Source organism: Callospermophilus lateralis, chromosome 4 (genome assembly GCF_048772815.1).
Source record: "Callospermophilus lateralis isolate mCalLat2 chromosome 4, mCalLat2.hap1, whole genome shotgun sequence".
NCBI classification, from domain to species: Eukaryota; Metazoa; Chordata; class Mammalia; order Rodentia; family Sciuridae; genus Callospermophilus; species Callospermophilus lateralis.
The window spans coordinates 75677189-75702361 of record NC_135308.1 but is presented as its reverse complement, the minus strand read 5'-3'; the positions used below and the strand labels follow the sequence as shown (position 1 = coordinate 75702361).

Sequence of the window (25173 nt, the reverse complement as noted above, 5' to 3'; positions counted from 1 at the left end):
AAGAATATTTGATAAACTTTTTTTTTCTTTTCTTTTCTTTTTCCTGATACTGAGGTTGAACCTAGAGTGTTTTACCACTGAACTACATCCCAGCCCTTTTGATTTTTTATTTTCAGGAGCAGTCTTGCTAAGTTACCCAGGCTAGCCTCAAATTTGTGATCCCTCTGCCTTAGCCTCCCCAGTCACTGGGATTACAGATGTGATTAATTATGGGTTGTTTTCACTTTTGTTTTTGTTTTTGCAGTTCTGAGGATCAAATCCAGAGCCTCATGTATTCTAGGTGAACACTCTACCAGGTAGAACACACCTGTAGTCCCAGTTACTATGCAGGCTGAAGCACGAGGACTTAATAAACACGTGCAAGGCCCTGGATTTGATTGCCAATAATGCAAAATGCACACACACACACACAGACCATACAAGATAGGGTAGTCTAGGTTGCTTGCTCAATAGAGATGACATGTGAACTGAAACCCAAATCATATGAGAAAGTGAGCCTCAGGAGTTTGTGAGAACAACACTTCAAACAGAAGGCATTCCAAATGCAAAGACACTGATTAGTGCTTGGAATGAAGTCAAAAGGCTGATTCATCAGGAATGGAATGAAGAAGGGGGCAGAGTGGTAGGAGAATGTATGTTGAGAGATGGCTAGAAGTCTGATCGTGCAGGGCATTGTAAACCTTGGTGAAGGTTCTGGATTATATTTCAAATGTGACAAAAATTCAGGAAACTACAATGCCATTTTAGGGATTTGAGCAAAGGAAAGCTATTAATTTATTTGAAAAACATAAAAATACGCCAGGCATGGTGATGGCACATGCTTGTAATCCCAGCAACTCCGGAGGCCGAGGCAGGAGGATCAAGAGTTCAAAGTCAGACTCAGCAATTTACTGAGGTCCTAAGCAATTCAATGAGAACCTGTCTCTAAATAAAATACAAAAAGGCTAGGGATGTGGCTTAGTGGTTAAGCATCCCTGGGTTCAAACCTCAGTACCAACAACAACAAAAACATAAAAAATGAAAATCTAAAACTCTGCTGAAAGAGGTCTCCAAAAATTCATGTTGAAATTTCATGGTGAAACTTATTGTGTTGGTATTATGAAATGGGGCTTTTTAAGAAGCAGCCAAGGAGGCTAGGGATGTAGCTTAGTGGTATAGGACTTAACTAGTGTGAGCCAAAGTCCTGGGTTCAATCTCTAGTATAGCAAAAGCAAAACAACAATAAGAATCAACCAAGGGATTGAGGGTATAGTTCAGTGTAGAGCACTTGCCTAGCATGCATGAGGCCCACGTGTGGGGGGAAAATAAATTAAGTCATGAGGACTTTCTTTTAAGAATGAGCCAATTAATTCCTTATAAAAGGGGCTCCAGCCAGGCATGGTGGATGGGGAGCGGCTTGGGAGTCTGAGGCAGGAGGATCCCCTGAAAAGCCAGCCTCAACAAAAGTGAGATGCTAAGCAACTCAGTGAGACCTTGTCTCTAAAATATAAAACAGTGCTGGGGATGTGGCTCAGTGGTCAAGTGCCACTGAATTCAATCCCCAGTACCAAAACAAAACAAAACTAAATGAAAAGGGCTCCAGACAGAGTTTGTCCTCCAAACTCTCTCTCTCTCTCTCTCTCTCTCTCTCTCTCTCTCTCTCTCTTTTTTTAAATATTTTTTTTATTGGTTGTTCAAAATCTCTCTTTTTTTTTTTTTCTCTTCCACCTTCTACCATGTAAGGATACATATTGCTCCCTTCAGAGGTTGCAGCAAGAAAGAGCTGTCATGGAAGCTGAGAGAGTAGTTTTCACCAGATGCAAAGTCTGCCAGTGCCTTAATTTCTTAGCTTCCCAGCTTTAGAACTGTGCGAAATTTCTATTGTTTATAAACCACCTGATCAGTGTTATATAGTACCACAAATGGGCTAAGACAGAGAGCAAGAGAAGAGCACAGAGACCAGTTAGGAGCTTACTGGTCCTGGTGAGAAATGACAGAGGCTTAAACCAGGGTGATAGTGAGTTGTTGTTGGATTTAAATATATTTGCAAGGTAGAACCAACAAGATTAGCTGATGGTCTAGATGTTTGGCATGAGACAGGGTCTCACTGAGTTGCTTAGGGCCTTACTAAGTTGCTGAGGCTGGGTTTGAACTCTTGATCCTCTTGCCTCAGCCTCCTAAATTGCTAGGATTACAGGTGTGAGCCATCGTGCCCAGCAAATTAAGTTTTGTTTGAAACGTGTTAAGTCTGAGATTTTGTCAGGATATGCATTAATAAGGGTTAGAATGCTCTTATTTTCTTTCATATCTAGATTCTTGGAACATAAATATAAAAGAAAGATACATTCCATGCCTTTAAGATCTAATGGTGGGTAAGGAGAGGGAAAGAGACAACATAAGTGAGTAGTTTTTATTTATTTCTCTTTTCTTTCATACTGGGGAATGAACCCAAGACCCGCCAAGTGCAAGGCAAACACTTTATCACTGAACTATTTGCCTATCATTTTCTTTTTCTTTTCTTTTTAATGGTGCTGGGGATTGGACCCAGGGCCTTGCGCATGGGAGGCAAGCACTCTACCAACTGAGCTATATCCTGATCACTTTTTAAAATTTTTATTTTTATTTTTTGGCAATGGCTAGAATGATTTTAGTGGCTGATTTCATCTAGTTACATGAATCTAATGCATTCATCAACACTGACAGGTGGTAGGAACATGTGGGCCTGATGCAGAGATCTCTCTCCATTGGACATGCTCAAGATTCACTATTACATTTTTCCCTATTTTTATTGGTGCATTATAGTTTTATATAGTGATGGGGTTTATTGTTATATATTCATACATGCATATAACAATGTAATTTGGCCAATATAACTTCCTAGCATTTCTCTTTTAAATTTTATTTTTGAGACAAGGTCTTGCTAAGTTGCCCAGGCTGGCCTCAAACTTGTGATCCTCCTGCCTCAGTTTCCCAAGTTGCTGAGATTACAGGCATGTACCACCACATTTAAACAAACAAATAAATAAAAAACCCACTAAATTAATAGACTTTGCTTTGGGAAGGGGTAGTTTTAGGTTTACAGAAAAATTGAATGGAAAGCATATGGAGAATAGGACATATCTTTCCTATGTTCATGTATGAACACCAGTGAAACTCCACCTCATGTACAACCCAAGAATGGGATCTTAGATTAAATTATTCTCCATGTATGAATAATGTATCAAAATATGCTCTACTGTCATGTATGTATAAAAAGAACAAATAAAAAAAATTTAAAAAGCAATTAAATAACAAAAGGAATAATAAAAAAGAAAGCACAGAGTTCTCCCTATCTTTAACATCTTGAATTAGTGGAGGACATTTGTTACAATTCATGAGCTAATATGGATAACATGACTGTTAACTAAAGTTCATGGTTTATATCAGAGTTCATTCTTATGTGTTGTACATTCTGTGGGTTTTGATCAATGCATAATGAAATATGTCCACCATCATAGTATCATACAGGACAGTTTCACTGCCCTAAAAATCCCAGGCTTTATCCTCCTTTCTCTCTTCCCCAAGCCCTTAGCAAACACAGCTTTCTTCATCGTCTTCATTAGTTTTCCTTTTCTGGCATGTCATATAGTTGAACTTGTGAGGCAGCCTGTGTGTGTTGGTTTCTTTCACTTAGTCATACATGCACTAAAGTTTCCTCAATGTCTTTTTGTGGATAGTTCATTTACTGATAAATATTCCGTTACATAGATGTACCCCAGTTTATCCAGTTCTCTACTTAAGAACATCTTAGTTGCTTCCAAGTTTTAGCAATTATGAATAAAGTTGCTATAAATATTTTATGGATGGAGGATTTCAACTTATTTGGGTAAATATCAAAAGGGTGATCACAAACAATTTTTTTTTTGTTTTGTTTTGTTTTGTACTGGGAATTGAATCCACAGGGGTGCTTAACCACTGAGCCATATCCCCAGCCCTTTCTATTTTTTATTTTGAGACAAAGCCTCACTAAGTTGTTTAGGGCCTGGCTAAGTTGCTGAGGCTGGCTTTGAACTTGCCATCCTCCTGCCTCAGCCTCCTGAGCAGCTAGGATTACAGGTGTGTACCACATGCTCAGCCACAAACAAGTATTTTATTTATTATTTTTGCTGTGTTGGGGATTGAACCCAGGGCCTCACACATGCTAAGCAAGCATTCTACCACTGAGCTACATTCTCAGCCCCATAAGCAGTATTTTAAATGTCAACTTCTATACAAGTGTTAATAAAGAATATGGACTATTACTTACATGAATTAAAGAGGGTTTTTGAAATTTACCTTAACAATTCTCTAAAACTATGAATGTCCTTCCTTCTTTATGTAGCTACTCTATCAGCAGGATACCCCTGCCTGGGTAACTTCAGGAAAATAGCTACATGATAACTAAAGTACTCATGCTGACTCATATCCACCCTTTTAAAAAAACATAACCACATGCCAGTCTGTGGGCACTTTTCAATGCAATGTTTCATAATTAAAGGCCTGTGTTCTTTTAGCAGGGTTCTTCCCTAATTTTATTGGCCCTCCAGTCCCATAAAGCATAACCCCCAGGAGAAATTTATCAAGTTCTCTAGAGGGAAAAAGACTATTGAAGCTCCAAGGTGGTGTTTATTAATGTGGAGTTCCAAAATGGACGAGGCAAGTACAACAAAAGTAAATGCAAATGTTATATTTCAATCTACTTTTCTGAGGGCAGGGGTCCACAATGTCTTATCACAGTCTCTAGAAAAGTAGTATAGTATAACACCTAAGAAACAACTGGAGAGGTTGCCAAACATTGAGAGTTGTAGAGGAATGGGGAGAAAAATCCGCCTGTCCTTAGGTGCTCAGGAGAACTACAGGGTGGAAACTGTAGGCATTGTTTCCTACTATTCCCACCCTTCAGGATGGTCTGGCCTCCTGTCCACATGGAATTAAAAAGTACAAGTTCTGTGTAAATCACAGATTTAAATCCTTCCTAGCAAGGGGGAGTTTTTTTTTTTTTTTTTTTTTTTTTTTTAAGAGAGAGAGAGAGAGAATTTTTTTTTTAATATTTATTTTTTAGTTCTTGGCGGACACAACATCATTGTTTGTACCTGGTGCTGAGGAACCCAGGCCGCACACATGCCAGGTGAGCGTGCTACGCTTGAGCCACATCCCCAGCCCAAGGGGGAGCTTAAGAATAAACATCTTGGGGCTGGGGATGTGGCTCAAGCAGTAGCGTGCTCACCTGGCATGCGTGCGGCCCAGGTTCATACAAACATACATACAAACAAAGGTTGGCTCCGCCGAGAACTAAAAAATAAATATTAAAAAAAAAAAAAAAAAAAAAAAAAAAAAGAATGAATATCTTCAGAGTTTTGGTGTAGTGCCCAAATGGGATTAGGGTATTTTAGCAAAATGTACACATCCTCAGAACAGGCCATAGTCAGAAGAAACTAAAATTTTCACCTTCACTTGTCCAAAAACAGTCATTATAATACTTTAGCATTTGCCTTTAGTAATTCTAGGAGAAAGAGATGTGAAACAGTGGAGGCAAAGTTCTCTTAAGCTAAATTGAGAACTGGTTTTCTTTCTTATCAAAACCTTCCATATTATGTGTATTATGGGTGTGACTACTGGGGATTGAATCCAGATGTGCTTTACCATAGCTTATCCCCATCCACTTTCAGACAGGGTCTTGCTAAGTTGTCAAGGCTGGCCTTGGAACTGTGATCCTCCTGCCTCAGTGTCCCAAGTAGCTGGGATTATAGTCATGAGCCACTGTTCTGGCATACTACGTGCATTGATCAAGTTTTTGTGGTTATTGTTATCGTTGTCATTTTCTTTGAGTACTTATTGCCTGTTACACAGTATCCCAGCCACTGTGTTTGGATTAAGTGTATGATTTGGTGCTATTCTACTGCATATGCTTAATGTAATTTTTCTGTGTTGCAAAAAATCACTCTCCCAAATACACCTCTTTTTCAGCAAGAACCCAGGCTGTTGACCTTCTTTTTGTTGTTGTTGTTGCATTCTTTTTTTTTTTTTTTAACCTTTATTTATTTATTTCTATGTGGCGCTGAGGATTGAACCCAGTGCCTCATATGTGCTAGGCTACATCCCCAACCTGACTTTCTTACTTTTGAACCTCTAGCTGAGACAGTCACAGAAGTATTTGGATGAGGCGGGCCCAGAAACCAAAGAATCTCTTCACTGTCTCCCCCTAGGTTAGCACCGCCTGCCTATGTTTTTTTTTTTTTTTTTTTTTTTTTTTTTTTTTTTTTTAAGAGGCTGCGTAAGCCAGTGCAGACGTGCAATGAAGACCGTCAGCAGGTCAGCAGAATCTCCACAGCAACCAGCTCCATCACTCAGAGCTGACCACATGCTCCTGTCCCTTCATTTTCTACTTTTCCCCTCCTACTATGGAATTTATTTTTGTGTTGCTGCTGCCTAGAGATGCAGCCAGTATCTCCCTCATCATTCTGTTTTACTTCATCCTTTGGCTTTCCGTCATTATTTGGCATGAATCTGCAAAATCTCATGGGTGTGCAAAATCTTTCGTATTTCTTGTATGGTGGGATACAAATTTATTGGATGAAATGTTACTTATTTTTAAAATGTGTGGAAGTGTTGACGTCAATGGCTTGAACCTAGAATTCTGTAACTATTTAGATGTTAGATTGTGGGGAAATTATTTTAATTGCAATATGTAATCACATTTTATACTTTTTTTCCACCATGTTACTGGGGATTGAACCCAGGGGCACTTTACCACTGAGATAATTCCTCAGCACTTTTCAATTTTTGAGACAGGGTCTCGCTAAACTGCTGAGGGCTGGCTAAATTGCTAAGGCTAGGCTTGAGCTTGCCGTCCTTCTGCCTTAGTCTTCGTTGCTGGGATGACAGGTGTGTGGCCCAGTTCCTGATACATTTTATATTCTTTAAATACTCAGTTCAAGGCTGGGGTTGTACTCAGTGGTAGAGCGCTTGCCTAGAAGGTGTGAGGCCTTGGGTTCGTTTTTTCAGCACCACATATAAATAAATAAAATAAAGGTCTATCAACAACTTAAAAAAAAAACAAAACTAGGTTCAGGGTAGACTTTTAAATCCAGTTTAATTCCAATTATATATAAGTGGAATGCTTTAAGCTAATTGGGAATAAGCAAGTTTATAACTTTTTACAACTAAAAAAATTAAAATAAACAAATAAATACAACTAAAGTATCATGTCCAACTACAATTAAAATAAAGTTAAAAAGATAAATATTTTTTTCAAAATTCAGAGGAGAGAGATAATCCATTAAATCCTCTGACTATCCTGTGACCTGGTCTCTCTTTTTTTTCCCTTTTCTTTCTTTCTTTTATTTTTTTATAATAATATTTGTTAACATTAATAATTAATATATACAAGGTCTAGATTATGGTTCCCAACCTATTTTAATGTACTCATGTTAATTTCATTGACTTATTCCCAGAATTGAAAACTTGAGACTTAATGGATTAAAACAGTACCCATTTATTTTTATTTATTTATTTATTTTTTTTGAGAGAGAGAGAGAGAGAGAATTTTAATATTTATTTATTTATTTATTTATTTTTTAGTTTTCGGCAGACACAACATCTTTGTTTGTATGTGGTGCTGTGGATCGAACCCGGGCCGCACGCATGCCAGGCGAGCGCGCTACCGCTTGAGCCACATCCCCAGCCCTTTTTTTTTTTTTTTCTTTTAAATATTTATGTTTTAGTTGTAGATGGACACAATACCTTTTATTTATTTATGTATTTTATGTGGTGCTGACCATCGAACCCAGGTCCTCACACGTGCTAGGGGGAGCCCTTGACCACTGAGCCACAATCCCAGCCCTTGGTCCCTTTCAATACTATTAAAAAGCAGCAATAGATCAGTGTATTGGCAACAAGAATGAATAAAAACAAATGGTCTAAAAAATCTGCAAGAGGGCCAGGCAGGGTGGTGCACATCTGTAATTCCACAGCTTGAAAGGCTGAGACAGGAGGATCTTGAGTTCTAACCCAGCCTCAACAAAAAGCGAGGTGCTAAACAACTCACTGAGACCTTGTCTCTAAATAAAATACAAAAAACTGGGATGGGGATGTGGCCCAGTCGTGGAGTGCCCTGAGTTCAATTCCCGGTATCCCCACTATGCAAAAAAAAAAAAAAAAAATCTGCAAGAGGATATAGGTATGGATTCATTCATAGATACACTATGTTGTCAGGCCTAGTTTTAGCCATTGGCATACTGTGGTGGATGTGGTTGGGGAACTCTATTCCTTAATTGCATGGATCTTAAATTGTGGCTGGGTTTGCATTTTATTTTCTTGTGTTCACCCTCCTCACCCACTTATTTCAATTTTTAAAATATTATTACTACTACTACTACTACTACAGCAATGGGGATTGAACCCAGGGAACTCTACTAATGAGCTGCATCCCAAGTCTCTTTCATTTTTTATTTTAAGAAAACTCTTGATGGGCTGGGGTTGTAGCTCGTGGCAGAGCACTTGCCTAGCATGTGTGAGGCATTGGGTTTGATTCTCAGCACCACATATAAATAAACAAATAAAATAAAGGTCCATAGACAAATAAAAAAATATTAAAAAAAGAAAGAAAGAAAACATCTGGATGTTTCCAGGAGCTATGCTCTTGAGTAGTTATGCCTCTTGAGTAGTTAGGATTAGTACCACACCCATCCTGGCTAACAATAAATTTGATATTATCAACTTGATTTACCACAAGAAATCTTAAAGTACTTGGCTATAGAGTTTGAGGCAGAACAAACTGTCTAACTGTACTACATTTTATTTCTGTAGGTTAAGAGAAAGATGTAGCCAATGAAAGTTAAGAAAAAAATACCTCAGACAACCAGTATATCTTCATCCCTATTCCCACCCCTTCTTAAGAAGGTTGTCATAAACAGGAAGTATGGCCTGGGTACAAGAAATCTAGAGGCAGATGATAAGTGGCTGTTCAGAGGTTGTAGGAAAAGGGAGACATCTTTTTCTAGTATTTCAGTGAAGATTTTATTCTCAGGTTATTAGAGAAGATCCTCATAGATGGAGGGAAGATGAGGATGGCAGGAAGAGGGAGGGAAAGCTCTTGAAATTTATCAGTGTTCTCTTTGCTTACAGAAAAACACAAGGGGAAAAGTGGAGTCTTCCTCAGGAATAATGGCTTTAGAAAGATAATTACCTTTCTGTTCAGTTAGACTAGGGGTCTGCAAACTGTGACAATAGGGCCAAATCCAATTTAACACCTGTTTTTTTCTTTTTCTTTTTGGTGCCAAGGATGGACTAGGGCCTTGCACATGTTAGTCAAGTCCTCTATCATTGAACTACATCATAGACCCCCTTAATATCTGATTTTTCCCACCATAAACCAATTTCTTTTTACATGTTAGATGGTTGGTAGAGCGTCAAAAAAAGAATAATATTTTGTGATTATGAAATTATATAAAATTCAAATTTCAATGTCCAAAAATAAAATTTTATTGGAACACAGCCAGGCTCACTCATTTACAAATTCTCAATGGCTGCTTTTTCATGATACCAGCAGAAGTAGGTAGTTATAACAAAGACTGTATGGCCCATAAATCTTAACATATTTACTATCTGACCCTTTACAGCAAAATTTGCCAACTCCTGATTTAGACAATAGATGAATCAAATGAAATGGTATGATAAAGTTCTGAGATGATAGGGTCATATTAGCCCCAAGTCAGGGGAAGAAATGGGAAGGGGCACTGTGGTAGCAAAGGGTGAATGAAGAAAGAAAGAATGGGTGGGAAATACACTTTTTTTTCCCCCTCTAATGCCAGGGATGGAACCCAGGACTTTATGCACTGAGCTACAACCTAGTCCTTTAATTCCCCCTCCCACCCCCTACCCCAGGTGTGGTAGCACATGCCTGTAATTCCCAACTGGAGGCTGAAACAGGAGGATTGCAAGTTCAAAGCCAGCCTCAGCAAAAGCGAGAAGCTAAGCAACTGAGACCCTGTCTCTAAATAAAATACAAAATAGGGCTGGGGATATGGCTCAGTGGTTGAGTGTCCCTCAGTTCAATCCCCAGTACCCATCAAAAAGATTTTTTTTTCTTTATTTATTTAGTGGTATTGGGGTTGAACCTAGAGGTGCTAAACCACTAAACTACATCCCCAAACATTTTTATTTAATTTTGAGACAGAGTCTTATTAAATTGTCCAGTCTGATCTTGAACTTGCAATTCTCCTGCTTCAGAATTCCAAGTTATTGGGACTACAGGTATGCACTACTGCACTCAGCTTAAATTTTGAGATGGGGTCTGGTTAAATTGCCCAGGCTGGCCTCCAACTTGGAATCCTCTGTCTCAGCCTTCCCAGTAACTGGGATTCCAGATGTGTGCCACCACACCAAGCTGGGATATATACATTTTGAGTTGTAAAAATCCCAAAAAGTGTGCCTACCAAAATGAAGATGCCAAAAGCCTGAGATTAGGAAATAGAAGGGGTTTTTTCCTCCAAATTTCTCTCATTTCATATAACAGGGAATGGGAGAAACACCAGTGTTGAGGGTGCCTTCTACTTCAGGACTTTGGCTGAATAAACTGGTTTCCTAGTTCACTGAGAGATGATAGACTCTTGGTTCTTTTTACTTATTTAGAAGTACAGTATAGATATTCTATCACTTAAATCCCTAGTGGTTATTCTGAACATAGTGCTGCCCTTCATGTTATTAGAAGAGGAGAACTTAAGACTGGATTAGAGAATGGTTAAAGAAAGACATCTTCAAGTGCAATCTCCCTGTCTATCTACCTTAGCTACATGGGAATATTCTGTGACCCTTCAACAGGTGGGAAGCATACTTCATTTTTATATAATGACCGAAGATGATATAGGCAGGGGGGTTGTAAGGATGACTGAAGTGCATAGTAGTGTACTAATAAGACTGTTACCAGGGACTTTTTTTTTTTATCTTCTAAAAAATTATATTTCTTTTTCAAATTGCAGAAATGGAAGTCTCCATTTCCAACTTTGGAGAAAAGTTGGGAAATGAAAACTGGAGGGAGCCCCAGAGTTACCATCACATCCCCCCATCTACCAAATGATGTGATAAAAGAAATAGGATGTGGGTAACAGCATAGCAATAAGGACCTCAGTGGAATTAGTCCTTGAATAAATCAGTATGAATAGAATACTAAACATAAGTTAGTCATTTGTTTATTCTACACTTAACTGATTATATTATCGATACTAGAGGCTGAGTCATATTTTAAAATACACTCTGGGATCCTGTTATAAAACTCAAGCCCTACATGACTATTTGAAGCCCCGAATAATTCTATAATATAAATAAATGATTGTTTTAATGAATTTGTTTGCAAATTCATACTGGGAAGAGGATAATAGGGTAGTTTAAAGCACAACATGCTTGAGTTTCCTAATATTGACTTACACTATGCCACATGCTTTTCCAAAGAAAAGAATCATGTGTTGAGGGTGACTTCTACTTCAGGACATTGGCTCTATAAACTAGTTTCCTAGTTCACTGAGAGATGAGAGAGAGAGAGAGAGAGAGAGAGAGAGAGAGAGAGAGAGAAAAGAGACTCCAATACATCTATCTAAATTTCTCAAATGCTTATAGTAAGTGACATGAAGGGCACTATTAAGTGCATAACTGTAATGCACAAATCGGAGGTCATGATACATAAATCACCTCATTTTTTAAATGTGGCAGGCTTCCATGTTTTTCAACATAATGTGAAAAGGACAAGAAAGATAAATAACAACAGAGAAATTTGTTTATATCTCAACAGTAAGGAAAATGAGGCAGGTACAGGAAAGTCCTTGATTTTGCATTCCCCTGCTTTCCTAGTTTTCCCTCTCAGGAACTTCTGCAATGGCAGGCAGGGTACAAACAACTCCAATTAGCCAGCAAGTTGCTTTTTCTCCATTTCCTCATACAAATTTTTCTTTGACTCCCTTATTCTTACTGTTCCTCCATCCTCAATCCTTTGGTGTTATTTTGCTCTCCCCTATGCTGGGGATCTAACCCAGGGTCTCAACATACGCTAGATAAGCCCGCTACCACTGAGCTACATCCTCATTCATCATTTCCAGTCTCCTATCTTTCTCAACGTTTTGATTACTTCAAAATAGCCCTTTCTTCGTCTTTTCTCGGTCCATCCCTACACTAAGAAGATACTTTCCCCGTGTCCTGTGTTCCATTCACTCTTTTTCTTTCTTCAAGAGAGATTAATATTTATTTATTTATTTATTTTAGTTTTCAGCCGACACAATACTTTTGTTTGTATGTGGTGCTGAGGATCAAACCCGGCCGCTTGCACGCCAGGCGAGCACGCTACAGCTTGAGCCACATCCCAGCCCCCATTCACTCTTTTTCTTCTAAACTCTCGGCATGCTTTTCCACATTTCCATGCTTTTCATTTTGATTTCTCCCTCCTTAGCCAACTGACCCTAAATTGGCCGGAGGTAGAAATCAAGCGCAGAAACAGAAAATCGTGCGCGTGCGTGCGTCAGTGAATGGAGAATGAGAAGAGAGAACACAGCTCCGCGCCCCTCTCTGGGGACTACTAGAGCCGGGAAGTGATGCTAGCCTGCGGCGGGCGCCGTGCCACCCTGCACGTCCTCTGCAGTCACAGGAAGGCGCTGATCACGCGGAGCCCGACGACCCGCCCTGGCCACATGCTGTGAGGAATCGCAGGAGCGTCCACCCCATTGGCCAGAGCAAGTCGCAATTTTCAGGAATCCTAGGCATCTCAAGGGAGCTGCAAAAGGTTTTGCAAGAGTCTTGCCTTAAAGGCAGATGGTTCTGTTCAAGGCAACTGACTCTCCAATATCATTTTAGCATCACTCAGCAGGGTCAATCTCTGCTTCCTTACTCCATCTTACTATGACAGCACTGCCTCTTCAGCGCAGGTCTCCTCCCTACCCCCACGTACATTCCACATTTCAGGCTTCCTCGTTGCCTTGTATTTTTACCAAATCTTTCTCTGCATAATGCCCTGCAACATACTGTTTTGTTTCCTGAAAGTTAATTTTATTTATGTGTAAAATGTATACAGTAACTACGTCCATACATTTTAGTTGTACAAGTCGATGACTTTTGACGGATACTTAATCTTTTATGCCCGTAACCATCGCCTCAATAAGCACATAGATTCGCATCTTATAAAATTCCCTTTGCACCTGATTCTTGTTGCAGTTACTAGGTCATTTTTCAATCACATATTAAATAAATACTTTGTATGAACTAAACACTAGAACTACCAAAAGAAGAAATTACAGCAACTCAGTTTAAAAGGGAAGACACATATATTGAGAGGTATTCTCCTCCACCCCGCCCCGTTTTCTCTCCCGGGATTAAACCCACAGGCGCTTTACCAGTGACCCACATCTCTAGTCATTATATTTTTTTGAGATGGTCTCCCACGTCACTGAGGATGGCCTCCAACTTGCGATCCTAGTGCCTCAGCCTCGGAAGTGGCTGGAATTACGGGTGTGAGTCGCCACCGTGCCCTGCGAGATATAGGTATTTTGTTTTGTTGGTCTTAACCTATGTACAATATTTCTGATAACTGATTACCCCAACCCCAACACCACACTTATTAGACCCTTAGACAACTTGGTTGGATGACTAATCCTTCTGGAAAAACACATTGTTTTCTTTTTTCCTTCTTCCTCAGGAAGGCTGAGGGTGAAAGAAACACATTAGACTTAGAATAGCTGCTAAATAGAAAGCAGGATGGGAATGTGGGAAGAATTTCCTGGAGGCTTGGGAGGGGGCCTGCCCCGATGAAAGTGGGACTATCACAGGCAGTTTCAAGAACAAGTGGATACAGGTCTGGGAATGTAGCTGTAAAGGCTACTGGAAGACTCCTTGGGCAGGAGGACAGGATGTAAGCCCCTGGAATAGACTGTAACAGAAAATGTCATCACGGACCATTGAGTTTAATGAGACACATTAGGCTACTGAGAAAAGTTAAAAGACAGTAGAAGTCCTCTCCTCCCCAAAGGGTGTGTTGTGTGTGGCAGGGTGAAAAATCAATCTAAGACAAACAGTAGGCACAAGGACACAAAGATGAAAAATAAGAACAAAAGGAAGGAAGGAAGCACATAAAGAAGAAAAAAGAACAATTAGAAAAAGAAAAAAAAAAAAAAAACCACTCAGATTTCTCGAAATGTTGATGTAAACCTGGCCCTCTTCCTGAACCAGTGACACAGGGTTTCCACTTCCTTTTACTGTTATATTGCTAAAGTGTAGAAACCCAGACATCTTGATCATCAACTTGGAACTAGGGGATAACCTCTAGATCTACTCATTAAATGTTCAACTTACTAAAGATTTTTTTTTAAACAGTACCGGATTTGAACCATTTCAAAAGAAAGAATTTGTCTTCCTTTTAAACTTAAGTATAAAATATATACTTCAGTTAAAATGCAGGTAAAAAAAATGAACTTAAGTATAGATGTGGGTGAATATTTGTATCTGTATTCACCTATAAAATACCTACCCAGATCTGGATTCCAGAATATTTCTACCTCCCAGAAGCTTTCCTTATGCCAGATTATAGACTATAGCCTCCATCCCAAGAGAAACCACTATACTGATTTCTAACTTCAATTAATTTTGTTGTTCTTGATCTTTATATGGAATCATAGAATACATACTATTTTGTTATAGGTGGACGCAATATCTTTATTTTATTTTTATGTGGTGCTGAGGATTGAACCTAGTGCCTCAAGCATACTAGGCAAGTGCTCTACCACTGAGTCACAACACCAGCCCTGTACTATTTTTTAAATATTTTTTTAAAAATGTATAGACCTTTATTTTATTCATTTACTTATATGTGGTGCTGAGAATTGAACCCAGTGCCTCACACATGCTAGGCAAGCGCTCTACCACTGAGCCACAGCCTTAGCCTCCAGCCTTGTACTATTTTGTGCTAGAATTTTTTTTTTAATTGAACATACTGTCTGAATATTATTGGAATGTATCAGTAGTTTGTTGCTTGTTGTTGAGTAGTACTCATTAATATGTCAAAATTTATTGTCCATTCTTCCTTTGATGAACATATAATTTCTTCTATTTTTGAGCTATTAAACATATTCCTTTCATTTGTCAATTGTATGAATTTTTTTTTTGATATACTTAGGAATGAGATACTGAGTTTTTATTGTTTGGCAATAAACAATAAATTCTAAACAAAAATAAGTGTGCTACATCTTTGTCTTTATAAGGGTATGGCATTTAAAAAAAAATCTTTCAGGGCTGGGGTGTAGCTCCATGGTAGAGCACTTCCTTATGCATGAGGCCCTGGGTTTGATCTCCAGCAGTGAAAACAGCAAAACTCAAACAAAACACAAAACTTTTTGTATATATTATTTTAGTTAATCTGCAAAACACTTTTGTGCAGTAAGTAGAGTAGGTATTATCATCTCCATTTTATAGATATAGAAAGTGAACTCAGAGAGTTCAAATGCCCAATATTAAGTCACAAAATTAATAAGTTGTAAATTAGGACTAAAAAATCATATTTCCTGATTCTTTAAAGTTTATTTTTCCTTATGTATTCCTTTTATTTTTATTGGCCTCATGTGAATGGACAGGTCACCCAGCCATCTAGTTTGCCCAGAACTATCATGGCTTTAGTACTAAAAGGTCCTGGGCCAACCTGGATGGTTAATCACTCTACAAAGTGATGCAAGGAGTAAAATGGTTATCAAAGCTTGCAAATGGGCAGATAAAAAACAAAACCTACCTGATTTATTTATTTATTCATTCCCAGAGCAAAAAAAAAAAAAAAAAAAAAAGGATTTTTAATTTTTAATCAAAGGAATAATGCAATAGTAATACATTTATGTACTACATATATCAATTGTACCCCTTGACTCTACTCAAATTGTGGTCCATGGGCCAGCAGCATTTAGTATTTCCTGAGTGCTTATTAGAAGTGCAAATCCAGGCCCTACCACACATCCATCCCCCTAAACTTACAGAATCAGGATCCCTAACAATGGAGCTCATGAATTTGTGTCTAATGAATTCTCTAAGTTGGGTCAAAGAAAGCACTGAGAAATAAGAGCCGAAGTTTGAGAACAACTGTTCTAGTCAATTTCCTTTACAAATATAAAGAAGTTCATATGGTTTTAAAGGTATCTGGGCAGGTTAGGCTCGGTGGTGCACACCTATAATCCTGGCTACTCAGGAGACTAAGGCAGGAGGATCCCAAGTTGAGGCCAGTCTGGGCAACTTAGAGAGACCCTGTCTCAAAATAAAAAGTAAAAAGGGCTGGGGATGTAGAGCACCTGGGTTGAATCCCCTGTACTGCAAAAGATCTCTGGCAGAATGATTCCATTACTTCACTGAGTAAGCTTTCACTATATGAAATGTTGTTTTTCCGAAATTTTTTATTTATTAAATTTTCTTCTTTCTTCTTCCTCCTCCCACCACCCCCGCCTCTTATTCTTTTGGTACTAGGGATTGAAGTTAACCATTGAGCCACATCCTCAGCCTTTTTTTAACTTTTATTTTTGAGGCTTAGAGCCTCACTAAGTTGCTGAGGCTGGCCTTGAACTTGCAATCCTCCTGCTTCAGTCTCTGAAACCACTGGGATTACAGGGGTGCAACATCGTGGCTGGCTTATTATTTATGAAAATTTTCATCTAACATTCTGTTCCTAAATGAGAGTGAAATATCATTTCAGGTTTTTTTCTTTCATTTTCTAAAGTCATTCATGTACTTCTAAAATTATGGTGTCCAGAACTAATTTTGGTTAAAAACAAAACAAAACAAAACTGTAGAAAATAAAAAGAAAGACCTTGTAGTTACAATGTGATTATTAACAAATCTTAATAATTATTTTTCAAGGTACATTAGAAACTGTACAGGTATAAGAATCAATAAACCTAGAAATAGAAAGAGTACTTTATCTAGATCACAGGGAGAGGAAACAGATAACAAATCAATACATAACAGATAGGATTTGCTGAATGAGGTCTGCCAGCAGGACCTAGCCTTGAGTTCCTTTTGGGTCCTAGGTTTTTGTATAACATGACTGATCTCAATTGATATAGTTTATACTCTGTTCTAGAACTCAATTCTAATACTCACCCTCCAACTCCAATCTATCTTTTCTTTGCCCATCTAATTTAGCCCTCTCTTCTTTTTTTTTCCCTCATGTTTTCCACCTAGAGTAAGGGTTGCAATGGGGAGAGTACTGTCATAGTAGGATACCTGGTAAAGAAAAGCAATGACAGCAGCATAATAGGAAAGAGTACAGAAAGAAAAGAAAAAGAAAAAGACTAAGGCAAAAGGAATAGGCACTAACATAGATGAGATAGAGATAATCAAGAGAGAAACTACACAAGTGATACAGTGATATAAATAAACATCCTTATAGAAATGGATAAAGGCATTGTCCATAGTTAGAGGAACAAAAGTAGAGGAACCAAGAAAACAAACCTAAGGAAACTCAGAAACCTAAATATATGTAGAGACACAGGAGAGGAGAACACAGTCAGATGATGAACCAGATTATTCATGATTCTGCAGAAAGCAGCTGCAGAAAGATTTTGGCAAAGAGCAGACAGTTCCTAGGAAATGTGTATTTGTTCTCATCTGCCTCCATGAGTCATTATTATTTCCAAGGAAGGAACCAATGGGAGGTTATAAAGAGGGTACCTTCACTTCTGTGCTTCCACTTCCTTTCCTTGCTAGTGGTCTTCTGGCATACATAGAAAGAAACCTCCCTAAGCCAACCAAATTCTAGGAATACTTCCCTTAGATATAACCATAACCCTTGTCTTTATTATTCTTTTATCTCTTCAATATGTGTATCTTAAAATTTTCACAATTTCTTCTTTCTTCTCTTTCCCCTCCATTTCCCAAGGTGTTATAAGCCACTAACTTAGTGTTCCTTATGTGTATTCCATTCTCTTTTTCATGTCTCCTTTTACCTAATGGCATCCTTGTCCCTACCCTCTCCCATCCTAGCTGTAAATTTTGTTTCTTTTAATTCTACTCTCTATTTTCACTCATTAGTCAAGCTCATACTTGGACATCTTAACCTTTGGATGAGATAACATCTTAATAATAATAATAATAATAATAATAATAATAATAATAATAGACAAATAACAACAACGTTCCAAGACCATGGAGATCTGAATGAGGTTTTTTATAAAAGTGATGATGAAAAAATAAAACAGAGAAGCGGTTAGCGTCTCTTCAGCTAGAGAGTCACTTGTTTCCGGCTTGCGTAGGTCTGGGTCTGCCTCTGGTGGCTACACAGCCTTGGAGGCCAACCGGTTTACTTTACAGACGGGACAGAAAGCAGCAACTGCTACTACGGTTTGACTCTACCATCTACTACTGTTACCACTACTGCTAGTTCAAGCACCATGCTGTTTACTTCAGTATCAAATGCTTGTACATCTACAGCAGCCTCAGAGCTCTCATCTACAACTTCAACAACTACCACCACCACTGTTACCACCAATACTATTACCACAATTACTAGTGGCTTTAACCTGAATCTAAGACCACTGACATCCCCTGGGATTAATAACACTGATCCAGTCAGTGTTTCTTTCATACCTCTTACTTCAACTGTTAATTCAATAGTAACTCCAGTGATGACATATGGTCAGCTGGATGGTCTGATAAACAAGTGGAGTCTTGAGCTAGAGGATCAAGAAAAGTATTTTCTTCGTCAGCCCACTCGAGTCAATGCTTGGGACTGCACATTGATGGAGAATGCTGAGGAGATTTCTATTTTACATGGAGAAGTGGAAAACGTGAAACTGGATCAGAAAAGATTAGAGCAAGAATTAGATTTTATCCTGTCACAGCAGAGGGAACTAGAAGATCTTTTGACTCCTTTAGAGAAGACTGTGAAGGACCAAAGCGTGTCTGTTTATCTGCAGCATGAAGATAAGGAGTATGAGAGGATTTGCAAATTAGCAGAAACTATAGATGCTCAGCTGAAACGAATGTCCCAAGATCTCAAGGACATTACTGGTCACCTGAATACATTTGGAAATCCTGCTGCCACTACTGATCGGCTCTAGCAGATCTGCAAAATTCTGAATGCTCATCTGGACTCTCTGCAGTGGATTAATCAGAATTCAGGCATGATGCAAAAGAAGGTGGAAGAGATAACAAAGATTTTTGAGGATTTTCAAAGCAAGGAGCAGGAACGCAATGTGAAGATTACCTTTGACTAAAGGTCATATCGTTAGCATACTGATTTTGGATTGTTTCCTATAAATTTTGATGATGTTGACGTATTTACAGTTACTACTTAATCTTTCATTGCGATAAAATGTGCATGCTCTTTATCTGAATACTCTGATATGAAGAATTATACTATAGTATTCTTCTCAGAATTAAATAAAACTATTATCTCCCTTATACAGGTAGCAACCTGTTAGATATTGATTCTGTATGTGTAATACATACCTTATTCTCCTAGAATTCACATACTTCCGACAATGCACATCTTCCTTCTCTCTCCAACTAAAATGTAGAGAGATGTCTGCCCAAAAGTACATGCCAACCAATCTTTACTGTGTGCTTGTTAGATTCAGCATAAAGTGTGATATACTGTAAAGTCTTTCTCTTCAATGGAACTTAATGTCTAGTTTGAGATAAGATTAGTTTCTATCTGTGTAAAATGAATGTAAACAATACAAGGAAGTATGTTATGCATTATAAATGTATGTTATTGAAATTCAGAGAAGGGCCAGGTGTATGGTGGCTTATGTCTATAATCCCAGTGACTCAGGAGGCTGAGGCAAGAGGCTCCTAAGTTGCCTTGGCAATTTAGCAAGACCCTGACTCAAAATAAAAATAACAAGGGCTTGGAGTATAGCTCAGTAGTAGAGTGCCCCTGGGTTAAAGTAAAACCCCAGTACCACCACCACCAATGATAATAACAAAAAGAAAAATTCAGAGAAGGAAGGAATAGTTAGGATGAATTTGTGGTTTCAGTTGGATTTTATGTTTTGTTGGGTGTGTGTGTGTGTGTGTGTGTGTGTGTATGGTGTGGTACTGGGAATCCTACCCAGGGTCTCACACATGCTGGGCAAGTGCTTTACCAATGAACTATACCACATATTTGAACTAGTTTATTTTTAAAAGAGCAAGGTTCAGGCAATTTAATTATTGTTTTATTATACACATGTCCTGGTGTTTTATTTGATTTTAGCGTATGATTTATAGTTATTGGTTTTTGTGTATTTCTTTATTTGCTTTTCAAGAAAATGCCATGTTCTTAGCTTTGGAACATTATATCTCTTATATTTCACTTAAATCATAAATAAATGTGATGTTCTACTAAATGAAAACACAACACTAAAATAAAATTAACCACTTAAAAGTTTTTAAGTTACTGGAGCTCAGCTGCCTATAATTACTGAGCTAAATTTCTGTTGTCCTGTCTTCACATGACCATCCTGAGGGGTATATATTACAGGAAGAAAAATATTTTGAAGTGAATGTTAGTGATAGTGATTATTAGTTATTAGTCTTATAGATATGCTAAATGCTAGAACTTGCATGGTGTCTCTTTCTTATCCAAACTTTTCCAAGAAGTCACTTCTTACCCAGGTAAGTTTTTGTACCACTCAGAATTATAAATGTAAAAGTAATCCAGAGACTGTTTATTTTGTAAATGATTTATGTAGGTAAATATAACTTTTGAGTAGAATCTTGAATAATATCTAATTTTTGAGTTCATATTATTACTACTATTATCTCCTACATAAAAGACATTTACCACATTGTTTATGGAGATTCAATTCTTACACAGTAACCACAATATAAGTTCTATCAGTAAAGAAAAGATAGTGTTTTGAGAAGAAAAATGGTTTTAGTCTTCTCTTTACCCAATTAACTGGACAATATTTTTTTTGTGGGCATTATATTTTGTCTAAAAACGCATTGTCTCATATTGTAATTTTTCCAACTGTTTTTTGAAAATAAAATAGTTTTCAATTAAAAAAAATAAAATATACACTTGTATATATCAAGAAAGCCTGGGCTGGAGTTGTAGCTCAGTGCTAGAGCATTTGTTGTGCAAGTATGAGGCACTGGGTTCCATCCTAGCACCATATAAAAACAAATAAAGGGGGGCTGGGTTTGTGGCTCAGTGGCAGAGCGCTTGCCTCCAACGTGTGAGACCCTGGGGTCAATCCTCAGCACCACATCAAAGATAAATAAATAAAATAAAGGTTAAAAAAAGGCATTGAGTCTATATACAACTAAAAAAAAAAAAAAAAAAAAAGCCTACAAAATGCAGAGTGCTCTGCTAAATGATATAGAAAATGAAGTCCCTGCCCTCAAGTTATAAACTGGTTATGGAGAGAATATAAAGTGTGAATAAAGATAGAGTCAAGAAATATTTTGCATGTAGGAACAATCTAGAAAGGCATCTTGCAGTTAGACCACAGTGGATGCCCAAAACTGTGGATAGTACTAAACCCTATATATTTTTCCTATACGTACATAGCTATGACATGCTTTCCCCTTTTCACTTATAAAGCAACACTTTACAGTTTCTCTTTGTTTTGTTTAATTTGAGACGAAGTGTTTCAGTACATTCCAGGCTGGTCTCTAACTCATGAGCTCAAGGGATCATCCTGCCTTAGCCTCCTAAGTAGCTGGGACTACAGGTATGTACCACCAAGCTTGGTTGACAAATCACTACTCTTGTACTTTAGAAGCCACTGTTAAATAGTAAAGTTAGGATTACTGGAACACAAACACCTTGTTCATAGTCAATTTCATAATGGAGATCTTTGGATGAGATAACATCTTAATAATAATAAAAAAAAAAAAAAGTTCCGAGACCATGAAGATTTGAATGAGGTTTTTTTTTATAAAGGTGATGATGAAAAAATAAAATATATACACTTGTATATATCAAGAAAGCCTATAATTGTCTATAGTGGGTAGCATTTACAGTGTGATAGGCTGGACAAAGTGATAATTCATATTCCTAGTGGGATGGAATGGGACATTGTGAGACTTCATCACACTAATCAGAATGGCATGCAATTTAAAGCTTGTAAATTATTTATTTTTGGAATTTTCCACTTAATGTTTTAGGACCACAGGAGACTGTGGGTAACTGAAACACTGGAAAAGAAAACCACTGGCAAAATGGGACTACTATATTTGGAATAGACCTTGGAATGTTAGATTAATCCATTTTGTCCATCATCCCAGATGTGGAACACCTATAAAAACTTAAATATAGTATGCAATGTAATATATAATATAATTATATAATAAATAACTATAAGTATCAAATATATACATATATGCTCTGTATTATGATTTCCAACCTATTTTAATGCACCTGTGTCAATCTGATTGAAAGATTTGCAGAATTGAAAACTTGGGATTTAACTGATTAAGAGATAAGAGACAGAGAGAAGGGAATTTTCATAACATGAAATGGCCTGGGGAAATGTATGCGGTAGAAAGTTTGTAGAGAAGACTAAGGAATAGCTTAGTCCATTTTAGCAAAGGAGTTGGCTACTTATGGGAGTCTAGTAAGAAGTAATCCTGGTAAAACAAGTTTGGGCTATGCTGCAACAGTCTTTGAATATGAGTGGTGTTCTTTTGTAAGCTCATTCACTGGTGGAGAATGAAGTAATGTACTAGGGATTGAATCCAGGGGCACTTTACCACTAAGCTACATTCCCATCCCTTTGCCCAGGATGGTCTCAAACTTCTAATTCTCCTGCCTCAGCCTCCTAAATAGCTGGGATTATATACCTGCCCCATTGTGCCAGATTTTCTTTTTTTTTTTTTTTGTCACAGAAACTACATCTTACTTGTACTCCAGATGTGAAATGCATCACTTCTATCTCATATGCTCTGCCCCAATTAAAAAGTCTTCTTGCCATGTGTGTTGGTGTACACCTGTAAACCCAGCTACTTGGGAAGCTGAGGCAGGAATCTCAAATTTAAGGCCAGCTGCACAACTTAGAAAAACCCTGTTTCAAAATAAAAAATAAAAAGGATTGGAGATATTGCTCAGGTGGTAGAGCATCCCAGTACCACAAAACACACACACACACACACACACACACACACACACACACCCCTCATCCTTTTCTATGTCTACCCACCCCATCCTCTGCAGTGCTAAGGATGGAATTCAAGGTCTTACATTTGCTAGGCAAGTGCTCTACCACTTAGCTATACCCCCAGCCCCGTATGCATTTTCTGATTTTGCCTTTCCATTGATTCCTTTGCCCCCCAACCTTGAACTCCAACTTGGTTGTTTCACTTCACTATTAACTGTCCATTGTTCAGTTAGAAGTCTTTCTGGATAGAAAACAAATTGGTACCATGATGGAAATCGTTTTCTGCAAATAACTGGCTCTCACTTCTAGTTCTAGAACAGACAAGTTGAAAGTTAGAAAACCCGGGCATCAGCACAGACTATGAGAATTGACTTGCTATGCTACAGACTGTATTAAAATTTGTTGAGCCATTAAACCTGTCTCAGTTCTCTAATTCTAAAAGGTGATCTTACTGTCAAAGGAGAAGGACTCTAGCCATTTTATTCTTTGCAATCTCAATTGTCCTCTAATATAACTTCTACATAGATACTTCATGATTCATGCATGTAAAGCAATGGAAAAAAGATGAAAAATTATAAATATTTCAATTACTGAACAAGTATTTGATTATCATTCTTCTTTTAAATACATACTTAAACTTCCAAATTTTTTGGAAGATTTCCTTGGTACTTACATTCAATAAATATCTGAATGAATGAATCTTTAGCTATAAACATAAAGGTACTGGGGAAAGATTATTTTTACCTTTAAATTCTGAGTGGTAACAGCTGGAACTTGAAGAATTAGAAGCATTTGAAAGGATCTACTTAGCTGCTTCTGGGTATAGCTGAGAAAGAATTTATTTCTCCCCTTTCACCTTTTAAACTCTATCATAACTTGTTCATTTCAGGTACCCTGAGAATGAAGCTCTTAGTTGTTTCTCTTTGATCTTGACAGCTGCAGTCAACATGAAGAACTACTAAAATAGCCCCAGGAAAAGACTCAAACAATCCCACCATGGAGGACGTGCAAGAAAGAGCATTCCTCTTTGTCTCGCACACCATTACTTCTAGATACAATCAGTGGCAGGACAGTGACTTCTGCTCCACTTATCTTACCAATAACTAACGAGTCAACATGATTAGTACAGTCACATCCTAAAATAACCACATGCCTGGTTATGGCTCCTGAAAGATAGAACAGAGCTCCTAGTTTACGCTGTATTTACCTAATATTAAAATATGATAGAAAAATAGTAGGTTTATTCACCTGCTCAAGAAAAATGACCTTTCAACTAGAAAGAATGTAAAACACGAGGAAAGAAGCTAAAGGCCAGGGGGGCAAGACAGTATAATTTTGCTTTCAATAACAATATAGAAAGAATGTCCAAATTTAATTGCTGGGCACTGTTAATAATCTGAAAAACATAAGAACTGGGAGAGGTAACGGAAAAATGAAGACTTTGGGGGGGTTGGAGGTACTGGTGATTGAATCCAGGGGTGTTTTATCACTGAGCTGAGTCCCTAGTCCTTATTTATTTATTTTTAAATTTCACATGGTCTAGCCAAATTGCTCAGGCTGGCTTTGAATTTGCAACCCTCCTCAGAGCTCCCTCAGATCCTCCTCAGACTACTGAGTCACTGGGATTACAGGGATATACCACTTTACCTGGCTTGAAAATTTTTCAAGTGGAAAAAAGTAATGCTTCATTATTTTTCCACCAAATTCTAGAGGAATTACTAACATATAGTTGGCATGTAATAAAAGGAGAAAGCAGTTATTATCTGGAAGTACAATTAATTCATTAAAACATGTTATTTTTTTCCCAATAAGGTTAATAAAATCAGAGAAGTTGTAAAGTCCAGGGTTTCCAAATCCAGGTACTATTAACATTCTTTGTTATGGGTTCTGTCCTGTGTATCATAGGCTGTTTAGCAGCATTCCTGGCCTCTAAACCTTAGATGTCAGCACTTCCTTTGCCACATTTGAGACAACCAAAACTATCTCCAAAAATTGCCAAATGTCCTTGGGGAGCAAAATGACCACTGGTTGAGAATAATAACTGTCTTTTCAAAATTGTACACCTTAATTTCAATAAGGCATT

General features: G+C 37.8%; 2 protein-coding genes across 2 annotated transcripts in view; one reads left to right on the top strand and one right to left on the bottom strand.

Annotated features, from left to right (window-relative positions):
- The window catches only part of Slc2a3 (solute carrier family 2 member 3), an 86708-nt gene that overhangs the window by 30648 nt on the left and 30887 nt on the right, over positions 1–25173 (bottom strand). The window lies entirely within an intron of this gene.
- On the top strand, positions 18393–19214 carry LOC143396678 (nucleoporin-62 C-terminal-like protein). Its single transcript, XM_076852623.2, has one exon. It carries the CDS (start codon positions 18393–18395, stop codon positions 19059–19061), a length of 669 nt encoding a protein of 222 aa, XP_076708738.1. The 3' UTR covers positions 19062–19214.